The sequence below is a fragment of the Microtus ochrogaster genome, chromosome 10 (assembly GCF_000317375.1).
Source record: "Microtus ochrogaster isolate Prairie Vole_2 chromosome 10, MicOch1.0, whole genome shotgun sequence".
NCBI lineage: Eukaryota > Metazoa > Chordata > Mammalia > Rodentia > Cricetidae > Microtus > Microtus ochrogaster.
The window spans coordinates 12,157,865-12,169,373 of record NC_022016.1 but is presented as its reverse complement, the minus strand read 5'-3'; the positions used below and the strand labels follow the sequence as shown (position 1 = coordinate 12,169,373).

The 11,509-nt window shown below is 35.2% G+C and overlaps 1 protein-coding gene across 2 annotated transcripts in view; it reads left to right on the top strand.

Annotated features, from left to right (window-relative positions):
• The window catches only part of LOC102001912 (FERM domain-containing protein 3-like), a 20,587-nt gene that overhangs the window by 4,384 nt on the left and 4,694 nt on the right, over nt 1-11,509 (top strand). Inside the window, exons 2-3 of one of the 2 annotated variants that reach the window (XM_013348240.1) lie at nt 4,878-5,333; nt 9,531-9,741. In XM_013348240.1, coding sequence (XP_013203694.1) covers nt 4,878-5,333; nt 9,531-9,544 — 470 coding nt within the window. In that variant the 3' untranslated portion in view covers nt 9,545-9,741. Of the gene's footprint in view, nt 1-4,877; nt 5,334-9,530; nt 9,742-11,509 lie in introns of those variants that run through there. The other variant, XM_005352658.2, reaches the window with a different exon arrangement.

Here is an 11,509-nt window from a genome sequence, read left to right as displayed (position 1 = left end):
AAAAAAAAAAAAAAAAAAAAAAAAAAAGGAAACTGAGCAAGTTCAGACAAACAACTCAGCAAGCAACACTCATCTACGGCATGTATCTTCAGATTCCTACCTTGTGTTCCTACCCTGAAGTCTTTTTAGTTATAGACTATAACAGAGAGTTGTAAGATGAAATAAATTTTTTCCTCAGGTCAGTAGAAACCTAAGTGAGATATAGGTTGTTTCCAGAGAGTAGAATATTACTCTGAGAGACCTGAACATGTGTTGTGTGTGTTGGGGGGGTATAGAAGGAGTATGGAACTTTGAGCTAAAAAAGCCACAGAAGGCCTTGAGATTAACGGACTATTTAGAAACTTGGAAGATGAGGCTACAAGCAGTACAAATGATGGAGGCCATGTTTATGAAACGTCAGAGAGAAACAAATACTATAAGGACCATTTATGTGATATTTTGAGTTAAGAATCTATGGTCCTGGTCAGCTGGAGTTGAAGAATTAGTTGTCATTAACAAGAGATGAGAAAATCCTTAGTGAAATCTTTGCTTTGCTAGTATAGGCAATATTGGTTAGATAGTGGTAAAGAATGAGATGTTATTAAGAAGAGACCAGCATCAAGGTAAAATCTTCTAGGAAGTATTTTTAGATTTAGCAAACAGAAATTGTTCTCAATAGGGATCAAGCCTGTATCCTGTGACAGGAGCCAAATTTGGTAATATGTATGCGTTTCCCAGGTATTACTAACTTTGAAGACACTAAGAGACCATTCATGGGGAGCAGCAGAGGCTTGGCACTGTGAGAAACAGGGATGGTCCAACCTCAGCTGCAGAGCAGATCTCAGGCTTAGAGCTCCTGGAAAGAAATTGAGGTTTGACACCATATAGCAGGGTCAGAATCCCTGAAGAGAGGTCAGGAGAGTCCATTAGTGAGTGTGCAGCCTCAGTTGCAGGGGAGACCTCAGCATACTGGTGATATAAATACCATGGATGACCACAAAAGACAGCAGCAGATGCGGAGTGAAGCTGGCCCGAGCCTATTAGTCATGCACCTGTGTTGTTTGCGGCAGAGCCAGACAAGAGGAGCAGTCCAGGCCCTTTGGAGACTAGAGTCACAGCCATCTGACACTGAGCTTCGCACTGCTGGAATTTTGTTTTGTTTTGTTTTGACTATAACTGTGTTCTGCCCTTCCCTCTCAGAGTGGGAAAGTACTTCACGTGCTCTCCCCAAGTACCAGGAGCCAACAAACTTACAGTTAAGCGACTTTGGAATATTAGAACTATTTTAGATATTTTATTGAGACTGAACTTTTAAGGAGACCTTGAATTTTTAAAGACCGCACTTTTGAAAAGGAAAGTCTGTGAATTAATAGTGATGTGTTTGCATGTCAGTTTGACAAAGGGTCAATTGCATTAGTTTATGCAAACTTGACACAAACTTGAATCATTTCAGAAGAGAGACTCAATTTAGAAAACACCTCCGTAAGGCTGGCTTACAGGAGCTGGAAAAACGGCTTGCTGGTTAAGAGAACTGGCTATTCTTCCAGAGTACTCTGGTTCAATTCTCAGCACTCACACTCTTCATCATCTGTAACTTGTTTCAGGGGATCCAAGAACATCTTCTGGCCTCTGTAAGCCATAGGCATGCATGGGACACAGACATATATGTAGGCAAAACACCCATATTCATGAAATATATTTTTAAGATTGGCCTATAGGTAAGTCTATTGCCTTTTTTTTTTGATTAATGATAGATGTGGGAGGGTCTAGCCAATTGTAGGTGGTGTCATCCCTGAGCTGAGATTATGAGCTGTATAAGTATGCAGGTTGAACAAGCAATGAGGAATAAGTCAGTAAGTGCCACCCTTCTATAACTTCTTTAGTTACTGCCTTGAGTTCCTGCTCTGACTTCTCATAGTGGTATAATATGACATCTTAAACAGTTACTATTACCATTGCTGTACATGCCTTTCCTCCCATAGTTCTTTGTGTCTCCCACCATAATGTTTTCTCTTTCTGTAATTTTTCAAACGTTTGCTATTTCAGTGAAAAACTACATTAGGTGACCTTTGGTGTCTGACTTCTTTCACTGAGCATATAGTTCTAATATTTTTCTGTGCTGTGCTGTTGATCAGCACTTCACTATTTTATAAGTCAGATGATATATTGTTAAATAGACAGACCATACTTTTTTTATACAGGCATCCACTGAAAAACATCTGGGGAATTTTTACTTTCTTAACAATTATATTAATTTTTGTGAACATTTGTTTATGAAAATTTTTGGAGTACTTATTTAAAGTTTTTTTTTTTTGATTTTTTGAGAAGGCACTTATGAGGGGAATTATTGGGTCATATGGTAGATAATTATAGATTTGACTTTTTGAGAAACCACCAAAATATTGTTCATAGTGACTGAACATATTACACTCCTTCTTGCAATATACGAAGTTAAAATTTCCCCACATTCTTACCAACAATTACATATTTTTTAAAAAAACTACTGAGTAGCCCTGAGGTTCTATAATATTGTAGTTTTGATTTGTAGTTACCTAATGATTTATGAAGCTAATACATTTCTTGAGGCTTAGTAATCATTAGTATATGGGCTATTTTAATTTCTTAAGATTATAGTATGATTATATCATTTCCCCCTTCTATTTTCTCCCTCCAAATTGTCCCACTTACCCCTTTGATCTCTTCAAAATTCATGGTCACTTTTTCTTTGTTGATCTCTCTCTCTCTCTCTCTCTCTCTCTCTCTCTCTCTCTCTCTCTTTCTCTCTTTCTCTCTCTCTGTGTGTATTTGTGTGTACTCCTACTCAGACTGTAAAATGTAGCTTTAATGTTTTCAGGGATTATTTTAATAGTTCTTTTTATTAAGACTGGGTGCTGCTCTCACCTCAGATCTACCAAAAATTATCTATTGACTTTTGAAAAATAAAAGCAAAAAAAACCCTCTCTCCTACATGCCTTGATGACAAAGAAATTGTAAACTATTTACCAGTTTGTTTGGTAGTTAGATGCTTGTCTGTCCTAGAGAGAATATCTTTGATTTTTTGCTTAGTTCTCATTGAGAACCTAAGGCTCAATAAGGAGATCCAGCCTCTAAGACAGAATGAAGGTAGCTGCATTTTCCATGTGTTGAGAAACACATCTTTCTCAATAAAAAAATTGAAGGACATACCCTTGACCAAGAGGTTTGCATTTTGGATATAGATCTAAAAAAAATAGACTGAAATATGATGGAAATAAACTTTATATGTAAAAGTAGCTCCTGGAACATTTTTTCTACAACCAGACTAAGAACAACTAATTTTCCATGTTAATGATACACAAGTTTCCACATGAAAATGTTTAAATGATAAATGAAAGTAGCAAATGGTAGCTTTGTGAACACAGTGTGGCTACAATAACAGATTAAATATTCTTCACAAAAAATGTATTGGTATACAAGTATTTCAGATTTCAGAGTGTTTTCCCAAATTTGGAAATAAATTCTTTGAGTTTACTAACTGAATGTCTTTAAACTGAAAACTCAAGATAAAAATTCCTCTGAAATCAAAAATCTTCTAAGGACTGAAATTTCTGAACATTTTTATACTAAACTATTTTGGATGTCAGAGTCTTTCAGATTTTGGGTTCATGAATCAGATGGTCAATCTATATTCAATATCCATGTTGTGCGACATTCATCCCATGAAGATCTAATATAAGGATGCCACCTAAGCTCAACTTGGTTAACCAACGAATTTAATGGCATGATTTACAGCAATATGGGTCAGGGGTTACTTATAGGAATAGAATTTACTCAAAGACAGCTGCACCATTAAAAGCCCATCCCAATACTGGAAAAAACTGATAAAATCTGGAGAATAGAAGCCCACTGCATGACTTGTAGGTATCTTGACAGGTTAGAGAATGTCTCTTCCAGGTATCCCAGTCAGTCTGATCCTTTTCCAGGCAGTTTAACTGGTCCTTCTCTTTCAGTGAACTCAGTTGTTCTGAGAGTTTTCTCAACACAACTTGTCTTTACTTTTCTTTACTTCTCTAGGAGCTTCTTTCGACTGTCTTTAGTCACATATAATCTTGGGGAAGGAGAGACCTCAGTTTCAGAGACTTTCTGAAGGTTTAGAATTGTTTAGTTACTGAGTCATACTGAGTACCCTTTAGACCAGCAGTTCTCAGCCTGTGGGTTGTGATTCCAAGGAGTTGCATATCAGATATTTACATTATCATTCACAGCAGTGGCAAAATTACAGTTATGAATTATCAACAGAATAAGTTTATGATTGAGGGTCACCACCATAAGTGGAACTATACTAAAAGGTCATGGCATTATGAAGGTTGAGAATGACTTCTTTGGACCATTCTCAGGCTTAAGAAGCTGCTGTCCAAGGTAGAATGTTTTAACTTTGAGAAAATTTCAATACAAATCCATATAGCTATCTCAAAATTGTAATAGAATGAAGACTAGAAAATATGACTCAGAAGTATAATGTGATTATTAGTGAACAATAGAATCTATAATTTTACTCTAGTGTTCTCTTAAAAATACTATATTGTGCTATAGTATAGAATACTGCAATATTTCACTCATAATTATAATGTATATCTGAATTATGCCAACATTATTTTTCAAAACCTGTCTATAGTTGGAGGAGGGTCAAAATCTTAAAGGTACTTGCAACTTTTGATTGCTGTTTTTTTTTTTTTAGGTTTATCTTGTTGAGCCAAAAACTTATAGAATAATGTCTGTTGTTAACCAATTTTGTATAAAGTGAACATTCCACAGAACAGTTGCATGTATACTTTGAGCTCTATATGTTTCTATATCCATTATTTTGTGAATTAAGAATGTCTGAAACATAAAATTTAGAAAATAATGTTTCTTTCCAGGTGCTCCATTACCTAAGGTGGATGTTTCTGAACCCTTGATAGCCAACTCAGAAGAGAATGGAACTCAGTGGGCAGATCCTCTGAGTGAAGAGGAAGACAGATTAGAAGAAGACCCCTTGACCATCTCTGAACTAGCATACAATCCCAGTGCCAGGCTGTTCCATACACCAGTGGATGATGATGAAATTGATGTGCTCTTTGGCTGTTCATCTAGGCTCAAGTTAGAAAGAGAAGATACAGATTCCTTTGAGGAACTGGAAGCAGATGAAAATGCCTTTTTGATGGCTGAAGAGGAGGAGCTGAAGGAAACTCGTAAGGCTATGTCATGGAGTTACTCCATCCTGACTGGCCGTATATGGGTCAACCCTATAGTCAAGTGTTGCACCAGGCTCCTTGTGGTGGGCCTGGGACTGCTGCTGTTTGTATTTCCCCTGATCCTCCTCCTTTTGGAGTCAGGTATTGATCTCTCTTTCTTATGCAAAAACCAGAATTTGAGCAGTTTCACTATGAATACTACTGTTCCCTGAAGGAGTGGTGTCTCGGAATGCCAACATCTTTGGATACTTATTGAGATTCCCTGATAAGAATAAAGGCTATATTAAATATTAATATTATTTATTTTCAGCAGATTCCATGTTCTACATGGTCTTGGGTTTGTATGTTAAACCTTTAAGCTGGCTTTCTCTACTTCTATATCCTTAATACCAGTTTAAATCAAATAAGGTTATTTTGTTTATATGTCAGAAAGGTAGCAATTAAGAAACCAAATAGATCTATTTTTATTGTAGTATAGACATTCTTCTTATCCTACATCAGAGCAAATTAACTTTTTATGTTTCTTTGTCATTGTTAGCATTATGAAATTCAATGTTAACAATTAAAGTTTTAGTCAAAGTCTAAGGGAATAATATTCATTATAATCCTTAGAGAAAACAACATTCTCTAAAAAATGTTTATACAGATCAATTGACACTAGATTTTTTTTTTTTTTTTTTTTTTGGTTTTTCGAGACAGGGTTTCTCTGTGGTTTTGGAGCCTGTCCTGGAACAAGCTCTTGTAGACCAGGCTGGTCTCGAACTCACAGAGATCCGCCTGCCTCTGCCTCCCGAGTGCTGGGATTAAAGGCATGCGCCACCACCGCCCGGCTTAGATTTTTCTTTCAGTTTTTGAAAAGTAGTCTTATATTAAAAGAATTTTGGTAATCATTTTTTTTTTTGTGAAAGAGGTCCCATTGAATAATTTAAGTATATATATTGTAAAACTAGTGCACAAAGATGTATAAGAATTTTTTTTACATTATGGTACCAATTTTATAAAATATAAGTTTGGCTAAACAATCCTATACTTTGAAACTATCTGTATATGATATAGAAAATTAGTAGAAACAAGTTATAAGCTGTTCAAACAGATGCTAGAATTGGAGATCTAGACAGAAAACATTCATTTGGCATGTGAGGCGAGCTTTTGACATTGAGACATGATAATCTAACAGTTTAATTTGTGTTTTGTCCATGGACTTAACCTGGATAAGCAAAACATTTTGAAACTAAAGTGAAATTTGAAAAGAAAGAAATACATCAAAGATATACTAGTTAATTGCTTGTTGTTCACTAATTGGAATGAAGGAAGATGGATTGGACAGATGAAAAGCACCAAAGAAGATCTCTGATGACACTTGTGGACAGATGGCCTCTGATGTGTGATAGTGATGTAAGACATTCAGTAATGTAAGGAGCTGTTCTTCTGCTTTTCACGTCCATAACAGCATATATCAGTGATTCTAAGTGACAGCAGAAAAACTTCAAAGTAAAATGTTTTTGATCCTTTCCAACATCATTGTGATTCTTTGAAAACAACCCTCAAAACTGTGTATGCATGTTAGTGTGTTGGTGGATGTGTGTGTGTATCCATGAGTGTATATATGTGTTTTTATTTGTGTATCTCTATGTGTCTATGTCTGTAAGTGTATGTGTTTGAATATATTACAGTGTGTACGTGTATGTATGTGTGTGCATGTATGTCTGTACATATGTGTATCTGTGTGTTTGTGTGCCTGTATGCATATCCATGCATTTCTATATGTGTATTTGTGTGTACAGATATGTATGTATGTGGGCTTGAACAAATGTATATGTGTGTCTGTGTATATCTCTTTATAAATGTGTGTGTACATGTGGGTATGTAAACCCCTTATATGTATATCCTGTGTCTGGTGGGTTATGTGTATATGTCTTTAAATTCTGTGTATATGTATGTTTGTTTGTGTATGTGTGTCTATGTATATGAGTTTGTGTGCATATCTGTGTGGGTGGTGATGCAAAGACAGAACAGGATATAGTGGGGAAAAGAAAAACAATAGACATCTTGATTTTCATGATGGGCAATATATGCCTATCTTTGCTGGGTGTAACATCTTATCTTATTTATAATTCATAATCTTATGAATTCATATCTTATGAATTCATAATTTATAATCTATTGGAAAGAGTGAATGTACCATAAGATGACATACAAATTCAGCTTAGGTAAAGAAGATGAGTGAGGGGAGAAATCTTGTAGTACCTTCCTTGTGTCATTAAATTCATGAAAGAAAGGGCCTTGTATTTTCTGTTAAGAGTGCTTTCCACCACTGTCAAAGAAAAGAAAGAAAATGGTACAAATTTACAGCAGAGAATGTAGGATTTCCACCTATATTAAAACATTCAATTGCCTTCGGTTATAATAATATATAATATCTCCCTAAGTCTAATTAAATTTCAACACTACCACCAACTGATTTCACAGTGAGCCTTCTAATCTGCCTAGTTCAGTACTGGGTAATTTGTCAGCTCAGGAACCTTTGAGTTGTGCAATGCTCTTGATATCATATCTGTAGGCTTTTTTTTTCCTCAAAGGTACTCAGTAATTAGTATTCACAGAGAAATGCTTTTACCTTTGGTAGAACCTGTGAAAATTTCACTTTGGAAGTTTGTAAGTAGAAAATTTTTCTAGGGACATTTTAATGTTTTCATTTTTCTCTCATATGATGGAGTAATTTTGTTGTCATAAACATATGGGTTCTCTAGTAGTCTACTCAAAATTATCCCTCTTCTAATTACTTCTTATTTTTTTTTAACATTTTATCCTAGGTAAGTCACTTAGCCTTCACATTTCAAAAATCTGTTGAAATTAATATATTTAAATTCCGGAAGTAATATATATCTCATTTTAACAATAAATTAAATAGCATTTTTCAAAATTATCTGTTGTTAAGTAAGAAAAGAATAGATCATGATGACTTTAAGCAAAAGATTTCAGAAGTATCATTGATACCATAAATTATATTTCATTTATATATAATCCGAATCTTAAAGATATATCCATTATAGTGTTAGAAGGCAGTGATCGCTTGCCTGAATCAAGTAAAGAGAAAACAGTTTGCTCCAGAAAATGGTCAGTATATGATATAATGAGACTGGTGGTGAGTGTAGAACATAATAAAACTCAGAGTTCAGGTTGTGAAAGAATAGATTAGGTTCCACATAATGGATATAGAAGCATTTAGGTATTAATACATGTATGTGTATATATTAGACAGATTGTACATAACTTTCACATAAATTATGTATGCTTGTTTGCTGTTCCTTTATCTCTTAAATATTATGGCGAAAAAACTTGTAGCCTCAAAGATTTAAAACTTCCACAAAAATGCCATATGTGTATTTGTAGATTTGAACACATACACACGTGCACACACATGCACACTCATACACATACTGAAATAGAACATATGATTAGAATGATGTAGGTAAAATATTATATATTTTCAGCTTAGTTTGAACCACATGTATAATGTGATATATTTGCAGTATATTTTGTAGTTTGACACTCAATGCCACTCAATTATAAAAGATAATAAAGCCATATAGCTGTGATGGAGCTGTATCTTGTAAGTGTAAGTTGCATTTCTAAGTCAACATACAGTTGTTCAGTATTTTAATATGATAACAGAATCCCTAATAAATACTGTGGGATAAAGACAATTTTTCAATACTTCAGCTATATTTAAAATAAAGCTGTAGAGTCAATCTATTGGAAACTATAGGAAGATGCATGCTAGGACCAGGAAACAAGTTCACTTCTGGTGATGAGAGCCTGAAAAGAATCACAGGTGATGGAGATGATTTACATTCAAGGTGCAGCCAAAAGCATGAGTATTGAATGCATATTTTGATATAAAAAGCCATGATCAAATTAATAATAACAAGAAATCTAGAGACAGAAAATCATGTTATGCAAACTAGTAGTGCAATTAATTCATAGTGCCAGTAATTACTACCAAGAAAATAAAAACACTTCTAGGCCAAACAGAGTCTTCCTCTGTCTATAAGAAGTCAGACTTTTAACTCGCTTATCCTTTCCAAGAGACTTACCTTTCTATCTGCTGAGTCCAATAGGGAAAGGCTCTCCACAACACAGCCAATAAAGAGCAAGCATTCAGAGATGCTTTCACCTCTGGAGTGTTTCCTAGGATTATTGTAGTTGGTGGGACTTGAGCATTTTCTGGCAAATTTTCTCTGCTTTGGGAAGATAGTTGCTGAAGGTTTCTGATTGCTTATTTTTTGCTTCTTTTCTCTTGCCCTGCCTTTCTTGGACCTGCTTTTGGACTTCCAGTCTCTATGCCCTAAGTGGAATCAGCAGGACCTGCACATGATGGACCCATCCAAGATTTGTTTTCCACATTCCAGATTCAGTAGCTGACTGGGTAGATAAGTTCATGAGTGAGCCCAGAGGAGCTCAGCAGTCATCACTTCCGAGAAGAAAGAATCATCACTTGGGCCTCAAGATTCAGCTGTAGTCACCCATCCATTAGTAAAGCTGATTTGAACCCTCTTTTGACTTGTGTTACATTTTGTCTTTTATATACTAGAAAATGAAATTGTGCCATTATGATGGGTAATATTTAGGTCTTCTAACTTCTAATTTCACAACAAGAAAGTGATAGAGAAATTTATCTTTGCTGAAATTTGTGTATCAAAGGTTGTCACACACAGGGTCTTCACAGCCTTCACCAATGAGAGAAGGAACTAGGAATCAGTTCACAATCAACCCTATAAGGGCTGGAGAGATGGCTCAGAGGTTAAGAACAGTGCCTGCTCTTCCAAAGGTCCTGAGTTCAATTCCCAGCAACCACATGGTGGCTCACAACCCTATATTGCACCTTTGGATACTAAAAAAAAAATCTCTTTGGAAAAGGCACCAAAACTGCTTTTATGGTTACAAAGGAATATTTTTGATAGAATTAAGAGATATCTTCTGTGGTTACTATGTATAAGAACTATCTTTTAAGTTCCAGCACATACTTCATATAGAATATATCATTTTGCTTATTTTTTATCTACACAATTATGATTCTACCCACTAGCTTTATAAGAAATCTACCTTTCAGAGAAGAACAATCAATAAAAAATTGAGAAAAACTTGGCATACTGGATAAGACCAATGCCCACTTTCTAGCCATGTAAACGTTTTGTTTCCTAGGTTTAGGATTACCATATAATATTTCTGTCATGCTTAGGTTTTTACTTGTGTGATAAAACACTAGGATTAAAACACCTTAGGGAGGCGAAGATTTGTTTGACTTTTAGTCCATCATCACAGGAATTCAACCAGGAACTCAGGCCAGGGATTTGGAGACAGGAACTGGTGCAGAGGCCATGAAGGAGTGCTGTTTATTGACTTGCTCTCCATGAGTTTCTCAGTCTGCTTTTTTATATGACCCAGTGCCACCTTCCCAGAAACAGCATTATCTAGACTGGACTAGGCTCTCCCTATCAATCATTAGTAAAGAAAATCTCTGACAGACTTGCCAATGGGCCACTTAAATCAACATATTTCCTGAAATGAAACTTCATCATAGATGCATCCAACTTATGTCAAGTTGATTGACCAAAAAAAAAAAAATCTTACTAAAACAACTCACCATTGTCAGCTTGACAGCAAAACATTATTAAAACATAACTTTCCTTTCTGGTTTATATGTAAGACCTCATGTTAATATCAATATCACAATGTAATATCACATTCCAACATCTAAATGTTCTCTAGTCTTTAAAAATTCAAACAATTTAAATGTTAAATCTCTTTAAAACATTCAATCTCTTTAAAACTTGACACCATCTCTAAAATATATAATATCTCATAACAATGGGTTCCTGTAAAAACCAAAAACAAATGAATTCCATTATGTATCTTTGTTTTTGAGACAAGGTTTTATTGGATAGCCCTGACTATCCTGTAATCACTGTGTGGACCATGTTGGCCTCAGATTCATAGAGTTTTTCTTCCTTTCCTATGTGTTAAAGTTAAAGACATGTGCCACAGCATACAATGGATCATGGTACTTTTTCACTCTTAAAATTGGATTTTCTTTCATTTGAATGTGACTATACTCTGATTCTTCCCACTTGGAGTAAGAGAATATGTAACAATTTCCTTCTTGAAAATATATTTTTCTTTCACACAAAACATCATAATCACTGCTTACTCTTCTTCCACTTCTACCAGCTCCTGTCCCCCAACGTCCATCTTCCCCAGATCTTCTCTCTTTCCTTCTTTTTTCCCTTCAGAAAAGAGAAGGCCTCAAAGAAACA